General features: G+C 50.9%; 1 protein-coding gene across 3 annotated transcripts in view; it reads left to right on the top strand.

Annotated features, from left to right (window-relative positions):
- GTF2F1 (general transcription factor IIF subunit 1) overlaps positions 1–26,077 on the top strand; it is a 146,488-nt gene that overhangs the window by 35,879 nt on the left and 84,532 nt on the right. Inside the window, exons 1-2 of one of the 3 annotated variants that reach the window (XM_085600444.1) lie at positions 7,682–7,816; positions 8,391–8,454. In XM_085600444.1, the coding sequence (XP_085456570.1) occupies positions 8,443–8,454 (12 nt within the window). In that variant the 5' untranslated portion in view covers positions 7,682–7,816; positions 8,391–8,442. Of the gene's footprint in view, positions 1–7,681; positions 7,931–8,390; positions 8,455–26,077 lie in introns of those variants that run through there. The other 2 variants (XM_085600445.1, XM_085600446.1) reach the window with 2 other exon arrangements.

The raw sequence follows: 26,077 nt of genomic DNA, 5'->3' as shown, positions 1-26,077 counted from the left end.
CTCGGAGGGACCAGATCTCGTCTCCTGGCGGAAATCGCCAAGAACTTCTGGCATTATTGCCTAGACCATCGCATAGTGGTGACAGCGGAATATATTCCCGGGTCAACCAACGTGATAGCAGATTGGAATTCGCGGTACTTGAGGGACGTCAGCGATTGGATGCTGCATCCCAGGATTTTCAGGGATTTGGACCTCAAATGGGGCCCTTGTGTGTTGGACCTGTTTGCGTCCAGACTCAACAGACAACTTCCACTATTCTACAGTTGGCGACCAGATCCTTTAGCGGTCAGCTCGGATGCCTTCCTTCAGTCATGGACGATGGGCATTCTATATACCTTTCCACCATTTGTCATGATCCCAAGGGTTCTGGCGCAGGTCCGCAGACAGAAGGCGGAGATCATTCTAATTTCACCATGTTGGAAGGCACAAGCGTGGTTTCCGATCGCGCTGGCGCTAGCCTGTGCGCCTCCGGTTCGAATTCGGTCGTTCCCAGATATCCTCACAGATCCTCAGGGGCTTCAACATCTGTTGGTATTACAAGACCAGTTAGTCCTCATGGCTTGGAGACTTTCAGGCGTCGTTGGCAAGTGCCTGGAGTTTCACAGGACACTCTCTTTTTCTTGTCACAAGCTTGGGCACCCTCCACACACAAACGGTACGAATCCGCTTGGAGACGATGGGTTGGTTGGTGTGGTGAACGACAGGGTGATCCCGTGGGATCCGACATACATATGATAGTAAATTTCTTGTCGGAGCTAGCCAAATCAGGGTTAGCGTATAGGACTGTGAATAACTTCAGGTCAGCGATTTCGGCCGGACATCCACACATAGAGGGCAAACCGGTGGGGGAGCATCCTCTGGTTTGCAAGGTGGTGCGAGGTATTCGGTTGGTGAATCCTCCTCAGCCTAAGTACAACGTACTTTGGGACGTTACTGTGGTACTGCGTTTTTTGGTAAGCTGGCCGAGTAATGAAGCTTTGTCTAGGAAGCAGTTATCGACAAAATTAACACTTTTGTTGTGTCTGATCTCATGCAGACGAGTGTCGGATGTACGGGCTTTGGATTTGGCAGGTAGAGTATTTACTCCTTCGAGAGTTTCCTTTACGATTTCAAGACGTACAAAAACACATTCGCATTGTATTTCTTACCCTGCTTATCCTCATCACAGCAAATTATGTGTGGTCAAATGTTTAAAGGTTTATGAGGACTGTACTAGGGAATTTAGGACTGATGTGTTAGGTCAGTTGTTGATTTCCCTTCAGAGACCTTTTCGCCCGGTCACTTCTGCAACCCTGGCCAGGTGGGTCACTTGGTTACTGGGTCTAGCTGGGTTGGACACTTCCATTTTTGGAGCTCATTCGGTTAGAGCGGCTATGGCCTCCAAATCATTTGGGGCCGGTTCCCGGTTGCAAGACATCATGACCGTGGTGGATTGGTCTGCTGATTCCACATTTAAGACGTTTTATCATAAACCTATTGTGGATGTGGCTTCGGTGGTGGTGGAACAACTTTAAACTTGCATAATCAGAGCCTCCGTGGACTGACATAGAATGAAAAATTGTCTAGCAGTCGCGACAAAGAATTTTCAATTCTATTAAGGACACGGTGCGAGGATTATCCCACCCAGGCTACATCGTCAGTTACAGTATTATGTACAATATAATGCATTTACCCGCCCTTGAATTGGTTCAGTGTTGATGTGTTTTTTCCATTAGTTGGAAATGGAAGTTACAGCGTTAGTTTCCTTTTCAGGTGACCAGAGCAAGCAAACCTGAGACAGTGGAGTTATCGCAGGTGGCGGTGTGAAGTTCAGTAGGAGTTGAAGAGACCTTCGGTGGTGACAAGGATCTACGTCACGTTTGGTTTCCAGTTATGGTTGGATTGTTGATTTTGATCGCAAAGAAAAAGGAAGTTGTAGTCTTTCCAATGACACTTCTGTGCTGGACTGTGTCGTGATTGGTGCATACAAAGGAGGGGGTTTGCCTTCCGGGGTCATGCCAGTTTAAAGTTGAAAGTTTTTATTGGCTGCTGTAAATGTCAGTAAAGATTGAGAAGCATAATCCTCGCCTCCGTGTCCTTAATAGAATTGAAAAAAAATATTCACAACTGCTAGACAATTTTTCATTGTGTAGCAGGTCCTGGGTGCCACAGAAACAGATGTACAATATGTGCGCTTTATTTCCAAAAATTAGTGACCACAACATACGGCATTTTGGTGCTTTCTACAATCTACCTACTAACAACTGCTGAATTGAATGGTCTGGGATAACCGACAGGTTCTTGACTTGGTGGCAGGTGTATGGCATGCACACAGACGACTGTCATGTGTAATCATAGCCCGAATATAGAACAACATAATTCTACACAACTAGGTTTGACACTCCCATTGAAGCATGGACAATCCTAAACTTATTAGTGTATTGCTCTTAATCTGCAGCTGAAATGTAGTGTTGCATACAGTGGAGTAACAGGTAGAATCAACAAGCATTTGCAATGCAATATGTCTCGCATTTACGCTAGTTTAAGCTATTGGCATTGGAAATGACAATACCTTTTATTTACGTTTTAAAAACCAAAACATAAAATAAAAGGCATTGTCATTTACAATGCCAATAGATCAAACTTGTGTAAATGCGAGACCTATTGCATTGCAAATGCTTGTTTTGTTAGGCACGGGGAGATTAAGTGATTTGCCCAGAATCACAGGATGTTCAGTGTCATTGCCGAGACTCGAACCCAGTTCCCCAGATTAGAGATCGACCCCCTTGCTGTTAGGCCAATTCCTCTCACCGCATGGTTCCCAAGAAATAGAAAGCCAAGCAACAGAGCCAATACTGCACATTACTCACATGGAAGAAAAGGGAAATGCAGTGGCCTATGCTTTGTGCAAACTCCACACAAGCCTACACAGCCCGTCTACCGAAGCAACACGGAGGGCAATAACAGCTAAGCTCCTACCTACCATCTGTTATGGCCAAACAGCCTTGCCCGGAGCTTTAGTGGATACTATGGAGAGGGCGCAATGTCAAGCCTATAAGAGCATTTTCCGACTATCCTCATATGACCGAAATTTCCATTAATTAAAAAAAAAAATTAAATGACCGAAATTTCCTAGTACGCTTAAGGTTTGGCTTCAGCAAACAATCTCTAGAATTCAGTCGCCATCATTCAGTAATACAACAGCGCTCGTTCTTCGGTGCCAAACACAATGAAAGAGGTCCAGAAAGGCATATTCAAAGTCTGGAAGAACCAACCCCATGTAAGACTACTTGACTGAGGCATGCACAAAACTAAATTTGGCCAGGGGAAATTATGAAAATATCCCAATCCACCCAATGTCATTAAAAAATGGCACTGAAAAAAACAAGTTAGGTGATGAAAATAAAGATTTATCCTTTGTTAGTTATAAGAAATAGATTTACTGCATAAGTTATATCTTAGTTACAGGTTCATGGTTAAAGCCCCCGCCAGGAGCAGCATCCTTGCTGCTCAGCCCACTCTCAACAACATGCACACCAACATTACGTGCCACACACACAAACACTGACTGTATCTGCGTCCTGTGGCACGCTCCGTTGCCATTTGCAACAATTTCCAATTCATAATTTGCCCTTTGCATCAGTGTTTGGTTTCCACAACAGCATGTCGCACTTTCCCAGATGTGGCCCCATCAGTGAACACAAACAACTCACGGGGTGCCAACCAGATGACAGAGCGCACCACTACCCTTTCTTGACAGACTCAACGAGAACAGTGTTTACATGAAAGGTATTTTAACTGAGTCTTTATGCACGCTTATATTTTATTTTTATCTACGATAGAACGCCCAAACCTTTTACAAGAATAGTGGGTCTATGAATGGAATTATATTCGTGTTATATGGCATGTGCCGGTCCTTTTGTAACAATTTGAATTAACTAAATCACATAAACTTACTACAGTGGTAGTCACTACCTAATGATATTGCCAATGCTGGTTAGGTTTAAAAGCACATTACAAGGTTTGAATTATTTATTGAAAGCTGAAGACAGTAAAACCACACATGGGTAACATAAAAATAAAAAAAGGAATAGTATTGCTATACTAGCCCAGGCATTCAAGTTGCACTTCGTAAAGGCAGATGTCCACTCTATGAGGCAAAATATCGTCACTCACAGTGCAAGGCATCCAATGGCTGAAGAAGGCTGATTCACCGGTCATACCGTAATGGGAAGAAGAACAAGTAAATAAAGGCTCACAAGAGCGAGGCCAGCAAGTTCCACGTTGACTGGGAGATAACAAGCATTTCCAATGCAATAGGTCTCGCATTTATAAGAGTTTGAGCTAATGGCATTGTAAAATTACAATGCCTTTTTATTTATGTTTTGGTTTTAAAACAAATAAAAGGCATTGTCATTTACAATGTCAGTAGCATAAACTTGCATAAAAGCAGTGTGTGGAGTGCAGCAGTGTGCAGCGTGCAGCAGTGTGCGGCGTGCAGCAGTGTGAGGCGTGCAGCAGTGTGCGGCGTGCAGCAGTGTGAGGCGTGCAGAAGTGTGTGGCGTGCAGCAGTGTGCGGCATGCAGCAGTGTTTCGTGTAGCAGTGTGAGGCATGCAGCACTGTGTGGCGTGCAGCAGCGTGCAGCAGTGTGCGGCGTGCAGCAGTGTGCGGCGTGCAGCATTGTCGTGCAGCATGCAGCAGTGAGTAATGCAGCAGTGTGCAGCAGTGTGCGGCGTGCAGCTGTGTGTGGCGTGCAGCAGTGTTTTGTGTAGCATTGTGCGGCGTGCATCAGTGTGTGGCGTGCAGCAGTGTGCGGCGTGCAGCAGTGTGCGGCGTGCAGCAGTGTGTGCCGTGCAGCAGTGTTTCGTGTAGCATTGTGCGGCATGCAGCAGTGTGTGGCGTACAGCAGTGTGGCGTGCAGCAGTGTGTGGCGTGCAGCAGTGTGTGGCGTGCAGCAGTGTTTCGTGTAGCAGTGTGAGGCGTGCAGCACTGTGCGGCGTGCAGCAGTGTGTGGCGTGCAGCAGTGTGCGGCGTGCAGCAGTGTTTCGTGTAGCAGTGTGAGGCATGCAGCACTGTGTGGCGTGCAGCAGTGTGCGGCGTGCAGCAGTGTGCGGCGTGCAGCAGTGAGTAATGCAGCAGTGTGCAGTAGTGTGTGGCGTGCAGCAGTGTGCGGCGTGCAGCAGTGTGTGATGTGCAGCAGTGTGTGGCGTGCAGCAGTGTGTGGCGTGCAGCAGTGTTTCGTGTAGCAGTGTGCGGCGTGCAGCAGTGTGCGGGGTGCAGCAGTGTGTGGCGTGCAGCAGTGTGTAATGCAGCAGTGTGCGCAGCAGTGTGTGGCGTGCGGTAGTGTGCGGCGTGCAGCTGTGTGTGGCGTGTAGCAGTGTGTGGCGTGCAGCAGTGTGTGGCGTGCAGCAGTGTGTGGCATGCAGCAGTGTGTGGCGGGGTTTGTAAACAACAAGAAAGCGGGCATCAAAGGAAGGGTGGGAGGGAACAAGCATATGGGGTGCGAGTTATAACTAAAGTTAATTGTTGTAAGAGGGGATGCAGGAAGTGAGGCCAAGAGCGCGCTGGCGAAAGCAGTCTGCTGCTTTCAAGTCCGATGCCAGATGCCAGCTTCGCGCTTGAATGCCTCGCATGCACTGGCCATAAACCGCATTCCTACAGGGAGCAGTGAAAGTAGAAGTAGGGTCTGAAAGGAACTACTGTAACATAACAAACTTTATTAACAGTAAACTGTACATTCTATATGGCCTATTCTCACACCACGTTTCTAGACTCACGGCCGCACCAATCACGACTAGCACGAAAAAAAATCAGCCCGCAAAAAAAAGTGCCCCACATTTGTATATTGCCTTTCGCAAAACCCTGCTTCGGCTAAAGATTATAACAAGCATTGGCATAGCCAATAGGTCTCGTTTTTGGGACCTTATAAGTATTTAGTTATGCAACTGATGCATGGCTAAACACTTATAAGGTCCCAAAGGCGAGACCTATTGGCTATGCCAATGCTTGTTTCCCCATCCAAGCATTTGGCCTAACCCCCAAACATAAAGGGCCCCACAGTTTGTCTGCCCCTGGGGGAGATGGGGCTTACTGAGGGAGTTTAACATCATTTGCTCTGCAGAGCGAGCAGAAAGCTCAGTGAACAGCAAGAATATATTTGGTTTAAAAAAAAAAATGTAAAAAAAAAAAATGGGATGTACCAGGCTTGCACATGCGCACTCAGACCGAGAGCTTCCAGCGGACCCCGCTGTTGTGGACGATGGTCGTCTGAGCGCGAGTAGCTAGACTTCGTGTTCCGATAGCCTATCGAGGGTGACCTTGTTAACAGGTAATCTTGTTAATATAACCTTGCAGAGCAAACAGGCCACGCTTTTCGCAATATGTACTAATCTCGTTGAAGTCACGTGAATGCATGAGGGAACGTTAATTAGGTCAGATTAAAAAGAAAAAAAATGCCAAGACGTATCCAAGAGAGAGTGTGAATCGCGTGGGCAGTGTAACAGGATTTGTTTTCCTCCATTGATTGGGGGGCAGTGCCCTCATCGCGATTGCGATCACAAAAGCGAAAGTGATCGCGATGACGCACACTAGGGATGCGCGCGCAGGAAAGGCAGATGGCTGGGCGAGAAGGGAGGGGGGAATGCGGGGAGCAGCTGTGCGCGTGCATGGCATTATGCACTGTAGCTTGTCCCCAGCACAAAAATGTGGGTAGCACTTTCGAAACCCACCTACTAAATGTCTCGCCAGACCAGCGCATGCGCTGGGTCAGGTGAGACCTAAAAAAGGGGGGAGGTGTAAAAAAAACGCAGGGATTAGTTAACACTGGTTAAATACACCTGAAAACAAGTGAGGCCTCTTCTGCTCAGGACCCCTGCCCCTGCTCAGTATGCACAGATTATTTGGCCGGCTCAGTGAGCGAAAGGGAGTGCCAGCTCTGCCCTTTAACCTCTTGCCTGCTCATGACGGAACCACTCCGTCATGAGCCACGGGCGCCGTGTGCTCATGACGGAGTGGTTCCGTCATGCTACGCCGTTGCGGCCGCTCCGCCCACGCAGCGCTGATTCCCCGCCTGTGCGGGCGAACAATGCAAGTGGGCGGAGTCGTGACGGAACCACTCCGTCATGAGCACAGCGCGCCCGTGGCTCATGACGGTGTGGTTCCGTCACGAGCATGGCGGCGCCGCGCTCACCCCGAACCCCACCAGCACCGCCGCAAAATTCGTGCCGCGGCGAAGGGGTTAATGAAAGTGAGGTAATGGACCCTCATCTGCCTCCAGAAAGGCCACTCAGGGAACCGCTGGCAGTATCCGAACAACGCAGAAACTAACCATATCGGCCCCCAGACTGCTTAAAAAAACAGCCACACCTGGAACTGGACACCGGCCGCTCGGGCACTGCCCGAGTTACCAATCCGGCCCTGCATCTGACCACAAGACACAATACTCTACTCGGTCCTCCCCAACCCGCAACAGAAGACAGTAGCAGCCTGAACCAGTCGATGGACCAACTCCCGTACGCTGAATTCGCTGATCCCAGTTCGGACTGCACCCGCCGTCCGCCGACTGTAGGTGGGCGGATCCCACAACTGCAAGTGTAGGCTCAGTGACCAATCATCACTTCTGACTTCTGTATAGCCTACTAGGATTGGCTTGGTTACCTCATTGCTCCAACCGTAAGACACTATGCACATTAACAGTAACCGCCCATTTCCTGGAATATGGGGAGCCGTGCGAGTGGTTGTTATACGACCCGGAAGTGCTAACTGATGGACAAATGACGTTCGTGAGAAGATTAGCGACCGGCAACATATGTGAGCTTGATCTAAAACACGTTTAGTGTAAGTAGAGTACAGATGGTCACTATAACCTGGTGTATATTAAGGCAGCCGGTGCCAGCGGAGCTTCCCCGCGTTCTGGGAACTGCTGGTAACGGGATTCCTTATAGTTTGATGGTAAATGTGCCCAGTCTCCTGTGCTTTTAATCCCGGCTCTAAAATGTTGGTTCTTCTTTTCACAGCTGTACCTTGCTGATGGTTTGATAGCAGGGCTTGCATCTCTGTGGCTAATCCCAAAAGCAGTGGCCACATGGCCTTCCTTTTGGTGATGACATGGGAGCAGGCGAATCAATGGGGTGCTCTACCCCGCATCTTGTCGCTTGTTGACTGATAACTTTGGTCGTGGGCCACACAACGCGTTGTTTGTCTCCGTATCAGGACTTTCATGTCTCTCTGGGCTGCTGGTAGCATCTCACACAGTGTGTTGCTGCTTCTGGTTGTGAGGTGCAGGGTTGGTAGCAGGACTTTTACTGGGTTGTTTATACCGACAGTAGGTTGCTTAACCTGGTACCCACGATTCGTTCTTGGTCATTGTTCTGGTAGCATAGCGCTCATAGCACTTTATTTTTTCTTGTAGGCGTCGTGGAGAGTGACTGTTGGACCAGGTGAAGACTAAAGTTCTTTTAACCATGACCGCTCTGGTAAGTAGAAGGCGTCGTTGCCATTTCTGCTCCCACTTACTGTTCCCTGTACTGACACAAGCTGTTATTCCGGCCTTAACAGCACTGTACCAGGACAGTTTAAGAAACTCTTGTTGTTTATTATTTTTGTTGTTGTTGTAAACCTGTCCGTTTGTGATAGACTTTTCCCCACTACAAGCAAGTTTGCCGCAGGTATGCCCTACTCCCTTAGACCATACAGGAGGTGGAACTGCGCAGGTTCTATGGCACTGCAAATGTAGGTTTTTGGTGGATGATGGCATGGCTGCAGTGGGGTAATGTTTCCGTATTTTGTTTTATGGGCGAAGTAGACCGTAAAGTGACTCTGGTGTTGATGGGAAATCCGTGCAGTAATTTCAGACACATCTCCAGGGGTTTCTTTCCAGCTACAGGTCTGATTATGTCGTTCTAGATTACTCGGAGATTAGAAATGAGTTCTGGCCAGGCTGATGTCCTGGTAGTGGCTGTAGATGCAGGTAGTACACTCAAGTTCTGGTTACTACTCAAGAGGGTGTCAAGGAGAACACATTGGATTGCCAGAGAGAGCAGTGTAGCATTTTCTAACAACAGTTCAAGCTGGGCATTAAGGCTCATTTCAATTGAGAGACAACCTCTTTCCTGGAAGTGATTGAGTGGCTGAGGATGAGTGAAGAGAATAGGATTAAAAAAAAAAAATAACATGTATTCGCACATTTTGTGAATGTGAAGTCACTTGGACAGTGGAGCTGTCAGAAGTCACAGACTGTCAGTAACCTTTAAAAAATACATGTTCAGACCTGGAGTGTGGGGGAAAGAGGAAGCAAGCAGGTTGCCAAAAGAGATCTTTAATTTGTTTGCACCATCTCGTATTGGTTTTGCTTGATTGTGTTTTGTAGCTACAGGTGAGGTGCCTTAATTTATCGTCCCCCTGGCAACAGTGGTGCTTTTTTAAACTCATTAGGGAAATCTCTTGGCCAAGCTCTGTTTAGATATGCCAACTTTACACTGCTCGGGGACATACATCTCCACTTAGAATGTGGTGATAACCCTGCGGTCACTACATTCCTGGAAACTGTTACTCCCCTTGGCCTGAATCAACTAGTTCAAGGTCCGACACATAGGGCAGGACACACATTAGATGGGGTTTGCTCTAATTCTTCCTCAATCCAGGTAGAGGCATCTATTCCTCAGGCCTGGTCAGACCATCATTTTATCCCCTTGGTTATCTCAATACCTAAAGCGCCACAAACCAAGAATAGCCATATAGGGGTACCAAAACGGAAATGGCATCTATTAGCCACCAATCCTGGCTTGCCCAAAATTGCCCAAGAAAAAAGCCAGATACTGACTGGAGAGCCAGCGGAAGACTCATCGCTTCAATACCTGGATGAGGGCCATAAGTGATGACTTAATGCCTCTAAAATATTCCCCTAGAAGGGGCAAAACAAAATCACGTAATGATCTATGGTTCACTAAAAATCTAGAAAAGCTCCACCTACATAGTAAACAACTAGAACGTAGATGGAGAAGGGGCTATGAGATGGCTAATCTACAGATCTTTAAATCATTCAGGAAGCAATACCATACAGCCATCAAACTTGCAAAAAAATATTATTTTGGGAATAGAATTGCTATGGCAAAGTAAAACCAAAAAGAGATATTTGCTATTGTGAATTCTTTTATGGATCCGAAAGCCTTACATTCAGAGGTCCCTCCCCCCTCAATCTCTCTGCAATGACATCGCAACATTCTTCGAGGAAAAAATCACCAATATCCAAAAAGATTTTGGAACATTAAGAACAGAAGAAGTGGCGAATGAGTTGGAATCAAATCATAGGCAGGATAGACCTTTTCTACGTACCTTTCAAACAGCTACCCTATCCCAGACACATGAAGCTATCTTAGCATGTAAATCAGGCTCCCCATTGGATGCATGTCCCCCTATAATATTGCATCACATTATTGATTTAGTGAATCCCGTGATTAATAGGATTGTGAATTCCTCGCTGTCCACTGGCATAGTGCCTGATGCGTGGAAATTCGCGATAGTGAAGCCCTTAAAGAAAAAACAAAATATCGATTCTTCCAATCTTTCCAATTATAGGCCCATATCCTTACTACCTATCTTGGGTAAGGTCACTGGAAAAAATGGTCTATAAGGGACTCTCTAATTTTGTCGAGTCAGCCCAGATCCTCCATCCTCGACAATCTGGCTTCCGCCCGAAATATTCCATGGAATCAGCCTATTGGAGATATCTGACACGCTGAAATTCAGCACCGACAATGGCAGGAAAGCAGTGCTGATCTTTCTGGATCTGTTGGCTGCTTTCGATACCATATCTCATGACATCCTTCTGGCCAGATTAATATCCTGTGGCATATCCAACACAGCTCTAGCTTGGATCACATCCTTCCTGTCCCATAGGAAGCAAGCAGTCTCCTTGGGCACCTTTCTTTATTCAGAAAGTTCTACCAACACAGGAGTCCCCCAGGGGGACTCACTTAGTCCACTCTTGTTTAATATATACATGGCCCCACTTATTTCTCTCATTTCGGCCTATGGGATTGAAACCACATCCTATGCTGACGATACTCAGCTGATATTGTCCCTTGAGTAAAACTCCACAGAGGCTGAAGAAAATTTTAAATCCTGTCTCTCAGCGGTTATCACATGGATGAAAAATAACCATCTCCGTTGTAATATGGACAAGACAGAAATCCTGTTGATCGGGAAAGACAATCCCTTTCAACCGAAGGATTGGTGGCCGGAGGAAGCAGCAGCTCCTCCGGCCACAGTGAAGGTAGCCAAAAATGTGGCAGTGTGGTTTGACTCCTCTCTTTCCTTCAAACACCATACCCTTAAGGTGGTGGGCACCTGCTTTGGAATGATTAAAACCATGAAAAAATTATTTGAGTTGATCTCACTGGCTGCAAGGAAAACAGTGGCTGTGGCGTTAATACTGTCACGACTAGACTACTGTAACAGCCTGCTTGTAGAGGTTAATAAATCCACCTTGAAGAGACTACAAGTAGTACAACACGTAGCGGCTAGACTTGTTTTGAAACTTCCACGTAGGTCATCTGCATCAGACGCTCTGAAAACTCTTCATTGGCTTCCGCTGCACAAGAGAATTCGATTAAAACTCTTGGTCATCACCTTAAGAGCTACTCGTCAAATCGGACCAGAATATCTCTCTAGGAGATTTACACCATACATTCCAGGGAGGAGCCTTAGATGCACATCTGCTAACCTCCTCAAACTACCTGGTTTTAAACTTAAAACCAGGGGAGGGAAAGCTGCTACAGTATTGGATGTAAAAGCCTGGAATTTTATGCCTAACAAACTGAAAACGATTGCATCAGAAAACCTGTTTAGGAAAGCTCTAAAGACCTGGATCTATGGAATAAGTGATGTATCCAGTCTAGCCCTTATCTAGGCTCTAACTCCTTAGTAGTTTGCCAGTTATCTGTATAGCACCAGGAGGCTCCTTTGGGAGCGACAGTGTGCCCTATAAATGCCCCATAAAAAAAGAAGAAAAAAAAAAGGTGAGTGCCGTCTGTGCAGGAGTGTACCCGAGGAGACTGCACTGACCATAGACCACCAGGATTGTAGAAGGTACATTTTCTCCATGCATTGGAGAGGGGAGTGGTTTTTGCTGGACTCCGTATGATACTTATCTGATGTTGATCAGTAAGGGGCCCAGACTGATTAATTAAAATTATCAGTGAGGAATGCTATGTGTTAGAAAGTGCCATCTTTCTTGCATGGTATGCTCCCACTTTTTGCTGAATGTACTTTGACTGAGTGTGCCCTGGACTCCTGCCAATCGGGTGCCCAGGGCCTATGTTCCTTCCCTAAAACCTAAATTGGCAAACCCTGGCCACATGTCAGCCCCTGGTAAATGGTACCCTAGGTACCCAGAGCCTTGTGACCAGGAAAAGCCTATATGGGCTGCAGCACTTATTGTGCCACCCTTAGAGGCCCTGTACCCTAACACAAACACACTGCCCTTGCAGGCTGAGTGTCTGGGTACAGGACAAAGCAGAGATTCGACATGGCACACATCCCTGTGTTCCATGCCCACAACATACACTGCCTTGGCATACATCAGCCACCCCTCTAGCTGGGTGCCCTATGCCAGTGGTGTGGGCACAGGAGCATGAGCCCTGTGCCCCTGCAGTGCCTAGGTCCATTCCTGGGCACTGTAAGTCCAGTGCTGCCATTTAAGAGTATATGGTGCTGCGAGATCGTCAAACACAAACTCCACAGCACCATGATGGCTTCACTGAAGACTGAGGAGTTTGAAATCAAACTCCTCCGCACATTAAACCCGCACTGATGCCAGTGCAGGATTTAATGTACAATGCATGACACAGGGCATCTTAGAGATGCCCCCTGAACCTAACCTACAATCCACGTCTGGTCTCAGGGGCTGCCACACAGCAGACATGTTGCTGGACCCCTGGGTAGAGAGCCATTCGCTCTCCTGGGCCTGCAACAATGCACATCCTGGGCGAGGTGCTAGGTCTCCTCCCCCAGGATGGGCAAGGGGAAGCTTCAAAGGCATGCCGCCTTTGTGAGCTTCTCCAGGCCACTTGCTGTACCCTGCAACTGGCCCCAACCGGTTCTCAACCCCCACTCTGGCGGGAAAACTGCCCGGAAACCCCAAGGAAGGACAGGGGGTGTGCCAGCCTCTGCCAACCCCACCCCTCAGGTGGGGGAGGCGAGGTGAAGCACGTCCCCGGGCTCTCGCCATCTTGAAGATGGGGAGCCCTGCCCAATCAGGACCAGGCCACTGCCCCCCTCCCACAGGAGAGTGGCAGGATAGGGGGTGTACCCACCCCAGAGCAGGGACCCAGTGGTCCCTGCCCTTTACCTACCTGTAACACCCCTAAATTTAGTATTTAGGGGCACCCTGAACCTTCTTACCTCAAATTCCAGATTCCGAAACAGCAAAGAAGATCAAGAAGAAAGAAGACCTGCCGTGCAGCTGCTAATAAGAGGAAGACACCAACTGCTTTGACCCCAGCCCTACCGGCCTGTCGACCCTCGAACCTGCTCCTGCTAAATCCCGGCACTTCCTGTGGCCATCAACCTCACAAACCCCGGAGGACCTGGCTACCTTGCGACTCTGAGCATCTGGGACTCCCACGAGCAGTGGCTCTGCTCAAAGCAAGTAGCTAACCCCTGGCATCAGCCAGGAACTGCGAACCCTGCACACTCTGCACCCGCCAAGCCTGGCCTGTGCTGGAGTGGACAAAGACCCCGAGGACGTCCCCCCAGCGACTGTGACCCCTAATCCGGCACCCAAGGACCCACATCGACGCTCTTGACGATGGCTGCAGCCTCAGAACACGGACCCACCCAACCGCAATCAACAGAGGGTAAGATTTCCTGACACCAAAAGGCACCCCGGCGCCCTGCGGCCCCCTGTGCCCGACTCCTGGGTACCTACCTATCCTCCAACTACCCAACTTACCTCTCGAAGTGGTGGTCACACCTGAAGAATCTTCGTCCCCGAGCTTGCAGCCTTTGTTCATCCTTGAGCTTTTCCATTGCAATCCATTGAGCGCCCGAAGGCTCAAAAGCACCCTGCACCCAGCTGCCCGAGTAGCCCTGGCAGTGTAACTTCTACTCCTACCTATTTCCCCATTTGCCCTGAGCAAGTGACCAGGAGCCCAGCTCCCACAGCCGCGTGGCCTGCTAGTCAGCGCCCTCCAACCAAGGCCCCCCTGCCTCCCAGAGGATAACATTGGGCCTAACTCACTCTGCCCCTGTGCCGCTGAGGGTGTAACAACTGTACTTACCTGACTCTGGGAGACCTCTGAGTCTCTGCCCAGAACTTTAACTCTGCCAGTTGAGTACTTTCCCAAAAGCCGATAACTCACTTTTCTTCCATACGGTAACATTGACTGGTTTCTTCTGACATTTCTTCGAAGTGTGGAGTTTCTAAACTTTAAAATATTCACCTAAAATCGACCGAGTAACGAAAATGGAAATACTCACCTGCTATTAGGAGAGATCCCAGTGCTGGATCTTGGTGCCCAGCACTGACTCTGAAAAGTACTCCCAACCGTACGTACCACTAACTCAATTTTCTTTCATAGGAAGCCGTTGACTGTTTTTCTGTGAACTTTCTTCTAAGTATCGATTTTGCAAACTTATAAATATTCCTTAAAAATTGCCTGTATAACTTAAGCGCAGTTTCTCAATTGCTTACAGGTGGTACACTAGTGCTGGATCCAGGATCCAACACTGACCTAGAAAAAGTAACCATAATCCCACTTACCTGCTAAGTGAATTTCCTTCCATAGGATAACATTGGTAATTTGATCAGAAAAAGTTTCATAGTGTCAACTTTTAAAATAGCAGAATATTGCTTAAAAATCACAACAGTAACTAAAACGTATTTACTCATTTGTTTCCAAGAACTGTCCCAGGAATAAATCTAGGATCCAGTCCTGGAGTTAGAAAAGTAATCCTGAAAGTAATCAATTGCATATAACTTAAAATTCCCATTGAGCTCAATGTATTATGTTGGAAATTGTGTTGCCTATTGCAACAAACTGTAACTATTTCATTTCAAGTCAATTGTCTTTTGCAAAGTATTTAACTAAAGCATCTCGTTCTGAGAAAGTATATTTTGATACCTATTGTTGGTTCTAAAATAAAACAACCATATATATTTTTATATACAAACCATTGGCCTAGAGTTCAGTTCTTGAATGTGTGAGACCATTTGCTGACTGAATGTGTACAACAAATGCTTTACACTGTCCTCTGATACTGCCTTACTGCTCGACCAAGCTACCACTTTAGAGAGTAAGGTTACATCTAACTTTAGCCTCTGCCAAACCTCTGGGGACTGTGGACTCTATACACACTGTACCTATTTAGGAACAGTGAATATAGAGCCACTTTCCTACACTATGGACTAGAAAACTGAACACTCTGCAATGCCTGCTACTGCTGATTGGTGATAGAATGGGATCTTATGGTATATGGTGCTGACAGTTACATTTAGATTGAAAAGATATTGGCAGGCATGTCTTCCTTCCTAGGTAGCTTCACAGGCATTGTGCCAGATTTTGAAGACTGTTTCGATGCCAGACTGGGTGGGAAACCAAACTAGTGGTTAAAGTAGGCAGTCTTTGCCAAAGTGAGAATTGTATTGGGAATTATTATTCGTGTGGCGGAAAGGCTACTGATGGACTATTGGTTGGTGGATCATGTGTGGCTTTCTTGAACAGGACTGTAACAGAGGGTTGTATGATGGTGTAGCAATGGCTTTCTGGAACAAGTTAATTGGGTACTTTCTTTAAGGTAAATCTTGGGACAAATGTGCCATGCATTGGCATGTACACTAAGTAAGCAACCTGACTGCATGTGGAACTGCTATCCTGTTGTTTTGGCCCAGCTAACATGCAAATCTGGCATGCATACTGAGGATTGGGTCGGTCCATGATTATTCTAAAGTCTATAACCTTTTCTGTGACCAGAACAGGTGCAACAAGCTACCCCTTAGTTCGACATGCAACTCCTATTGTCCATGTCCTGGGTTGTTTACCTATAGTTGTGTTGGCAGCTTACCGTTTTTTTTAGGTCTCGCCTACTCAGCACGCATGCGCTGCATAGGAGGACCTTTAGCCATCGCTCTGCTCTTTTTGGAAGCACATACTCGTGCTTGTGGCAGCATCCACCTTGCGGGAGCAAGCAGGGGCGTGCCCACAAGCACAAGTATGTGCTTCCAAAAAGAGCCTACTTGCCACGCACGCACCACTCCCGGGCCAGCAAACACACAATTGCAGTGCCAGCAGTGTGTTTTGCTTCAACTGTGACAAGCACTGGTGTACTTTGAACCCTTCAGCGCTGCGCGGATTTACGCGCGGTGCTGAAGGTTCTGAGCGCGGGCGGGGCCATGACGGAACGGTTCCGTCATAAGCACAGCCCAACCGACGTGCATGACGGAACCGTTCCGTCATAAGCGTCAAAGGGGTTAAAATAGCAGCATTAGTTATTCACTGGTGCAGGGCTATCATTTACTCTGTGTTTTGCTTTTACTGTGACAAGCACGCTTGAGCTTCAAAATAGCAGCATTAGTTTTGTGTTTTGCTTTCACTGTGACAGTTTTCTCATCACTTCTTCCCTTGTGCTCTATCTTGCTTTCTTTTTTTTATCATTCACTGTTTTGCTTTTCCCTTTTCCCACTATTTGTCACCACGTCCACCAATACCACGTCCACCACCACCCATGTCCACCACCACCATGTCCACCACCCTCTCCACCACCACGCCCACCATGTCCTCCACCATGTCCACCACCCTCTCCACCACCACGCCCACCATGTCCACCACCACCACGCCCTTTACCACCACCACGCCCTTTACCACCACCACGCCCTTTACCACCACCACCACGTTCACCACCATTTCCACCACGTCCTCCTCCACCACCACGTCCTCCTCCTCCACCACCACGTCCTCCTCCTCCACCACTCGTCCTCCTCCTCCACCACGTCCTCCTCCACCACCACGTCCTCCACCACCACCACGTCCTCCACCACCACATCCTCCACGTCCTCCACCACCACGTCCTCCACCACGTCCTCCACCACGTCCTCCACCACGTCAACCACCACGTCAACCACATCCACCACGTCAACCACATCCACCACGTCCTTCACCACCACCACGTCAACCACATCCACCACGTCCACCACCACCACGTCCACCACCACCACGTCCTTCACCACCACCACGTCCTTCACCACCACCACGTCCTTCACCACCACCACGTCCTTCACCACCACCACGTCCTTCACCACCACCACGTCCTTCACCACCACGATGTCCTCCACCACCACCACGTCCTCCACCACCACCACCACGTCCTCCATGTCCTCCTCCTCCACCACCACGTCCTCCTCCTCCACCACCACGTCCTCCTCCTCCACCACCACGTCCTCCTCCTCCACCACCACGTCCTCCTCCTCCACCACCACGTCCTCCTCCTCCACCACGTCCTCCTCCACCACCACGTCCTCCTCCACCACCACGTCCTCCTCCACCACCACGTCCTCCTCCACCACCACGTCCTCCTCCACCACCACGTCCTCCTCCACCACCACGTCCTCCTCCACCACCACGTCCTCCTCCACCACCACGTCCTCCTCCACCACCACGTCCTCCTCCACCACGTCCTCCTCCTCCACCACCACGTCCTCCTCCACCACCACCACGTCCTCCTCCACCACCACCACGTCCTCCTCCACCACCACCACGTCCTCCTCCACCACCACCACCACGTCCTCCACCACCACGTCCTCCTCCTCCACCACCACGTCCTCCTCCTCCACCACCACGTCCTCCTCCTCCACCACCACGTCCTCCTCCTCCACCACCACGTCCTCCTCCTCCACCACCACGTCCTCCTCCACCACCACGTCCTCCTCCACCACCACGTCCTCCTCCTCCACCACCACGTCGTCCTCCTCCACCACCACCACGTCGTCCTCCTCCACCACCACCACGTCCTCCTCCTCCACCACCACCACGTCCTCCTCCACCACCACCACGTCCTCCTCCACCACCACCAAGTCCTCCTCCACCACCACCACATCGTCCTCCTCCACCACCACATCGTCCTCCTCCACCACCACGTCCTCCTCCTCCACCACCACCACCACGTCCTCCTCCACCACCAGGTCCTCCTCCTCCACCACCACGTCCTCCTCCACCACCACATCGACCGCCGCGTCCACCACCACCGCCGCGTCCTCCAACAGTGCCACGGCCATGTCCTCCACCACGGCCACGTCATCCACCACCGCCACGTCATCCACCACCGCCACGTCCTCCTCCTCCACCACCACGTCCTCCTCCTCCACCACCACCACCACCACGTCCTCCTCCACCACCAGGTCCTCCTCCTCCACCACCACGTCCTCCTCCACCACCACGTCCTCCTCCACCACCACATCGACCGCCGCGTCCACCACCACCGCCGCGTCCTCCAACAGTGCCACGGCCATGTCCTCCACCACGGCCACGTCATCCACCACCGCCACGTCATCCACCACCGCCACCACGTTCACCACCACCACCACGAGCGCCACCAACATGCCAACCACCACCACGCCAACCACCACCACATCCACCACCACGTCCACGTTCTCCACCACGTCTACCACCACGTCCACCACCACCACCGCGTCCTCCACCACCACCGCGTCCTCCACCACCACCGCGTCCTCCACCACCACCACCGCGTCCACCACCACCACCGCGTCCTCCACCACCGCGTCCTCCACCACCACCACGTCATCCACCACCACCGCGTCATCCACCACCACCATGTCCACCACCACCACCGCGTCCTCCACCACCACCGCGTCCTCCACCACCACCGCGTCCTCCACCACCACCGCGTCCTCCACCACCACCGCGTCCTCCACCACCACCACGTACTCCACCACCACCACCACGTACTCCACCACCACCACCACGTACTCCACCACCACCACGTACTCCACCACCACCACGTACTCCACCCCCACCACCGCGTCCTCCCCCACCACCGCGTACTCCACCACCACGTCCTCCACCACCACCATGTCCTCCACCACCACCACGTCCTCCTTCACCACGTCCTCCACCACGTCCTCCTCCACCACCACCACGTCCTCCTTCACCACGTCCTCCACCACGTCCTCCTCCACCACCACCACGTCCTCCACCACGTCCTCCACCACCACCACCACGTCCTCCACCACCACCACCACGTCCTCCACCACCACCACCACGTCCTCCACCACCACCACCACGTCCTCCACCACCACCACGTCCACCACCACCACCACGTCCTCCACCACCACCACGTCCTCCACCACCACCACGTCCTCCACCACGTCTTCCACCGCCGCGTCGTCCACCACCACCACCGCGTCATCCACCGCTGTGTCGTCCACCACCATGTCCACCACCGCGTCCTCCCCCCACCACCGCGTCCTCCCCCCACCACCGCGTCCTCCCCCACCACCGCGTCCTCCCCCACCACCGCGTCCTCCCCCCACCACCGCGTCCACCACCACGTCCTCCACCACCACGTCCTCCACCACGTCTTCCACCGCCGCGTCGTCCACCACCACCACCGCGTCGTCCACCGCTGTGTCGTCCACCACCGCGTCCTCCCCCCACCACCGCGTCCTCCCCCCCACCACCGCGTTCACCCCCACCACCGCGTCCTCCCCCACCACCGCGTCCTCCCCCACCACCGCGTCCTCCCCCCACCACCGCGTCCACCACCACGTCCTCCACCACCACCACATTCACCACCACCACGTCCACCATGTCCACGTCAACCACCACCATGTCCTCCTCTACCACCACGTCCTCCACCACCACCACGTGCTCCACCACCACCACGTCCTCCACCACCACCACGTCCTCCACCACCACCACGTCCTCCTCCACCACCACGTCCTCCACCACCACCACGTCCTCCACCACCACCATGTCCTCCACCGCCACCACGTCCTTCACCACGTCCACCACCAAGGCCACCACTACCACAATTTCCACCACGTCCACCACCACCACCTCGTCCACCATGTCACGTCCTCCACCACGTCCTCCACCACGTCCTCCACCACCACCACGTCCTCCACCACGTCCACCACCAAGGCCACCACTACCACAATTTTCACCACGTCCACCACCACCTCGTCCACCACCACCTCGTCCACCACCACCTCGTCCACCATGTCACGTCCTCCACCACCACGTCCTCCACCACCACGTCCTCCACCACCACCACGTCCTCCACCACATCCTCCACCACCACCACGTCCTCCACCACCAAGGCCACCACTACCACCATTTCCACCACCACCACCTCCTCCACCATGTCACGTCCACCATGTCACGTCCACCACCACGTCCTCCACAACGCGTCCTCCTCCACGTCCACCATGTCACGTCCACCATGTCACGTCCTCCTCCACCACCACGTCCTCCTCCACCACCACGTCCTCCTCCACCACCACGTCCTTCTCCACCACCACGCCCACCACTACGTCCTCCACCACCACTACGTCCTCCACCACCACTACGTCCTCCACCACCACTACGTCCTCCACCACCACCACGTCCTCCACCACGTCCACCACCAAGGCCACCACTACCACCATTTCCACCACTTCCACCACGGCCACCACTACCACCATTTCCACCACCACCACGTCCACCACCACGATCTTCACCATGTCCAGCACCACCTCGTCCACCACCATGTCCACCACCACCACCATGCACCATGTCCACCACCACCACAATGTCCACCACCACTTCCACCACCAAGGCCACCACTACCACCATATCTGCCACGTCACCCACCACCACCACGTCCACCACCACGTCCACCACATCCACCACCACCATGATATTCGCCTCGTCCACCACCGCCACGTCCACCACCGCCACGTCCACCACCGCCACGTCCACCACCACCACGTCCACCACGTCCACCACCACCACGTCCTCCACCACCCGTGACAGGTAAAGTGTCACTGGAGGGCAGGGGTAATAGGAGTGTCAACCCCTGGCTGTACATGGGACATTTAAGGATGCATTGTGTGCGAGAAGACAGAAATAGGGGCTAGAAGTATTACACCAGACCCAAGATACATTTTGAAGAGGCACAATGTCACAGGGGCTCCTGTATAAGCACTCGCAGCATCTCTACCTCACAGTGGCATACCTGCACGAGCCACTCCCTCAAAACGAGCATTGGCATAACCAATAGGGCTCTCCTTTGGGACCTTATAAGTGTTTAGCCATGCAACACTTGATGTTGTTGCACCAAGTAAATTGTGCTGGATAGCTAAACACTTATAAGGTCCCAAAGGCGTGACCTATTGGCTATGCCAATGTTTATTAATTATAGAACTGAACAGATCCTTTTTCTCTGGTTTAGACAAAGTGCAGTGCCTCTACGCCTCCCTTGTGTAAAGGTCTGCTTATAAATGACACCCGACACTTGTGTTGACATCAATTGTGCATGTCTAGTTTGCGTGTTTAGTGTGGATGGTAGTGAAACTTTGTGTTTTCAGTGTTTTGTTGCTGAGATCATTACAATCAGTTTTAGATAGCCACTAGTTTTTACATGATCCAAGATTGAGGTTGGATTACAGCTTCTCCAAAGAGTTCACATGTATTGCCTGCATTCCTGAAGCTGAAGGGACTGTGGGAGGATAGGGACAGGATTGCTTTTAGGCATCCTATGAGGCCTTTTTAGCAGCAAATTGCTGATTAAGCCTTCTTGAGCCCTGCCGTTTGGTAATGGGAGGGGAATAGGCTTTGGCCAACTGATTCTGTTGGTGGATGGAGGGACGTTTTTAGGTAGGTCCTGTCCCTTTTGTCTCTCCTCAGTGCTACTTCAAGAAACTGATAGGTCAGGTGCAGAGGTTTCACACTTGATTGTGCTCATGTTTTGGGTACTCCTGCTTGTAACCAACATTGCCACTACCTGCTGTAAGGGCCACCAAGACAGCCTGCACTGCTGTCAGAAAATTAAATTTGAAAAGTGTCCCTCTCCAAAGCGAGCCCTGGATTTTGGACATTGGCTCTATGCCCCAGTCTGTAAAATCATTTTTATGGTGGAACCCAAACCATTCAACTTTGTCCCTGTTCCAGGTTTATCGTGCCCATTGAAGAGAGTGCTCCTCTGGGTACTTAGTACATAGGAGCCTGTCTGCTCAGAGAGAGAATTGTGCCTGGCCCAGCTGGAGGAGAGATCACCCAGGCAGGGAATCACAGCCCTATTTGCAGCGTGTGGAGCATCCAGAAGAGCGGTCTTAGCTAACCGAAGGTAACCAGCACAGACCTGATCTACGAGGGGTCTCTTGGCCTCGCTGCAAGATTTATTTGGCACACTACATGCATCATCATTCACCTCAAGTGACAACATGCCATCAGCATCACCGTGGCAAGACCTGAGGGACCTGAACTGCCTCTGCCGTTGATGTCCGGCTTCACAAGACAACACCGGCTGTAGCAGAAACCCCCACCAGCCTAAAGGCCGTAATTTCAGGCAATAAATGACTTGTGCAGAAGCTTGCCGTGCTGTTCTGCATCCATCATCTAGACCCAAGCTGCTGACTGATGTGCTGACTATGCAGCTACCACTACAACAGGCAGACAGCGCCTGCACCAAGCAAACGGATACCAAGAGGTCCAAATCTAGAAACTGAAAGATCCTGTCTATGCTCTTAGGAGGAAAATGCTACTTGCCATTTAAGCATCTGTTCGTAGCGTGTAGTGCTGTAGATTCGCATGGAAAGCATACTCCGGCGATCTAGTGTTGAGACCGGGCACTTTCAAGTTGCTTTTCTTAGAAGAAGTCTCTTGACCCTTGAGATGTGATTCCTCTTGGTGTATATTGCGCATGGGCACCAACTGCATGTTCGGTTTTTTGTCACACAGCGGGTGGGAGTATGTATGGAGTCTTAACTTAGATAAGCCTGAAGCACAATGTACAGTGAAAATACATGAAGCCCAAGATCTGCAAAAATGCACATAAGCTTTCGGGGAGGTTGGCGGTTGCATGTGAATCTACAGCACAACTTTCAGCAAACATGCTTACAAGGTAAGTAGTATTTTCCTTTCGTTGCATGTGAGGCTGTAGATACAGAGGCTTATCAATCAGTGCTTTCTAGAAACGATAGCTAGTGTATGAATGATAACAGATGTCTGACTATTATGGGCTGTTGTTAGGCTTTGATACCCACACAGTAATGCTTGATAAAGGTGTAAAAAAGACCAAGAAGCTGCCTTAAAAATATCCGCTAGAGGGATGTTACTTAGAAAGGCTATGTTGCTGCTCTTTTTACGAGTGGAGTATGCCCTGGGTGGAACGGGTAGGACTCTCTTAGCTTTGTGGTTGCAGGCCTGGATGCATTTAACTATCCACCAAACTGTGCATACCTGCTTTGGGGATGTGGTGCCCTTTGTGAGGGTTTGCGAAGGCAACATAGAGCTGATCAGATTTATGGAAAGACCTGGTACGTTCTGTGTAATACATGAGAGCTCTTTTGCCGTTTAATTTGGGCAGCACCCTTTCCTTGACAGTCTGGTTGCCGGAAAGAGACTAGGATTTTATTGTTTAGTGAGGGAGGAAGGGTGATATCACCTTGGGGAGGAACTTAGGATTGGTTCTAAGAACAACCTTGCCCTTCTGGACCTGACTGAATGGTTCTTGCAGAATTTATTTTTATTTACTTAATGCATTTTTATATAGCGCGGACATTACCCGAAGGTGTCACAGTGCTGTACAATAGAACCAGTTATGTTACATGAGAAAAGTGTTACACAATAGAACGTTACAAAAACAAACAAGAGACTAGAAGAGATAGGGTACAAAAAACATAGCAAGCAAGGGTGAGGAATGTACATTTTTTTTTTTACAAATTTACACTAATGAACGAACTTCCTAGAGGGGCCTGAGAATGAAAGTATTAGTTCTGAAAGTGTCTTTGGAAGAGGAGCGATTTGAGGTCAGCTTTGAAGATCCGGGTAGAGGAGGTTGTGAGAAAGTGCCATCTTTCTTGCATGGTATGCCCCCATTTTTTGCTGAATTGCTGAATGTACTTTGACTGAGTGTGCCCTGGGCTCTTGCCAATCAGGTACCCAGGGCCTATGTTCCTTCCCTAAAAACTGTGCTGAAACCTAAACCCAAATTGGCAAACCCTGGCCACATGTCAGCCCCTGGTAAATGGTACACTAGGTACCCAGGGCCTTGTGACCAGTGAAGACCCCTAAGGGCTGCAGCACTTATTGTGCCACCGTTAGAAGCCCTGTACCCTGACACACATACACACTGCCCTTGCAGGCTGAGTGTCTGGGTACAGAACAAAAGAATCGACATGGCACACATCCCTGTGTGCCATGCCCACAACACACACTGCCCTGACATACATCAGCCACCCCTCTAGCTGGGTGCCCTATGCCAGTGGTGTGGGTACAGGTGCATGAGCCCTGTGCCCCTACAGTACCCAGGTCCATTCCTGGGCACTGTAAGTGCAGTGCTGCCATTTAAGAGTATATGGTGCATCAAACTTCTCAGCACATTAAACCCGCACTGATGCCAGTGCAGGATTTAATGTACAATGCACGACAGAGCGCATCTTAGAGGTGCCCGCTGAACCTAACCTACAATCCACGTCTTGTCTGAGGGGCTGCCTATGCTGCCACACAGCAGACATGTTGCTGGACCCCTGGGTAGAGAGCCATCCGCTCTCCTGGGCCTGCAACAATGCACATCCTGGGCGAGGTGCTAGGTCTCCTCCCCCAGGATGGTCAGGGGAAGCTTCAAAGGCATGCCACCTTTGTGAGCTTCTCCAGGCCACTTGCTGTACTCAGCAACTGGCCCCTACCGGTTCTAAACCCCCCCCCCCCTCTGGCGGGAAGACTGTCCGGAAACCCCAAGGAAGGACAGGGGGTGTGCCAGCCTCTGCCAACCCCACCCCTCAGGTGGGGGAGGCGAGTGAAGCATATCTCCGGGCTCTCGCCATCTTGAAGATGCGGAGCCCTGCCCAATCAGGACTAGGCCACTGCCCTCCTCCCACAGGAGAGTGGCAGGATAGGGGGTGTACCCACCCAAGGGCAGGGACCCAGTGGTCCCTGCCCTTTACCTACCTGTAACGCCCCTAAATTTAGTATTTAGGGGCACCCTGAACCTTCCTTCCTTAGATCCAGATTCCGAAACAGCAAAAAAGATCAAGAGACAATAAGACCTGCCGTGCAGCTGCTCACAAGAGGAAGACACCAACTGCTTTGGCCCCGGCCTGTCGACCCTCGAACCTGCTCCTGCTAAACCCCGGCATCTCCAGTGGCCAGCAACCTCACAAACCCCGGAGAACCTGGCTACCTTGTGACTCTAAGCAACTGACACTCCCACGAGCAGTGGTACTGTTCAAAGCAAGTAACTGACCCCTGGCATCAGCCAGGAACCGCGAACCCTGCACACTCTGCACCCACCAAGCCTGGCCTGTGCTGGAGTGGACAAAGACCCCGAGGATGTCCGTTCCCCTGCCGACTTTGACTGCCGAATCCAGCACCCAAGGACCCACCTCGACGCTCCTGATGACACCTGCAGCCTCAGAACCAGGGAACCCTCCAACCGCGACCAGCCGAGGGTAAGATTTCCCGACACCAAAAGGCACCCGGCGCCCTGCAGCCCCCTGTGCCCAACTCCTGGGTGCCTGCCTATTCTCCAACTACCCAACTTGCCTCTCGTAGTGGTGGTCACACCTGAAGAATCTTCGTCCCGAGCTTGCAGCCTTTGTTCCTTTTGAGCTTCTCCATTGCAATCCATTGAGCGCCCGAAGGCTCAAAAGCACCCTGCACCCAGCCGCCCGAGTGCCCCTGGCAGTGCAATCCCTCCTCTATTCTACTTCCCCATTTGCCCTGAGCAAGTGACCAGGAGCCCAGCTCCCACAGCCGCGTGGCCTACTAGCCAGCAGCCACCAACCAAGAGCCCCCTGCCTCCCATAGGATAACATTGGGCCTAACTTACTCTGCACCCGGCTGCCCCTGTGCCGCTGAGGGTGTAACAACTGTACTGACCTGA

Source organism: Triturus cristatus, chromosome 4_2, assembly GCF_964204655.1.
Source record: "Triturus cristatus chromosome 4_2, aTriCri1.1, whole genome shotgun sequence".
NCBI classification, from domain to species: Eukaryota; Metazoa; Chordata; class Amphibia; order Caudata; family Salamandridae; genus Triturus; species Triturus cristatus.
Note: the sequence above shows the minus strand (reverse complement) of the source record. Positions and strands in the feature narration are given on the sequence as shown.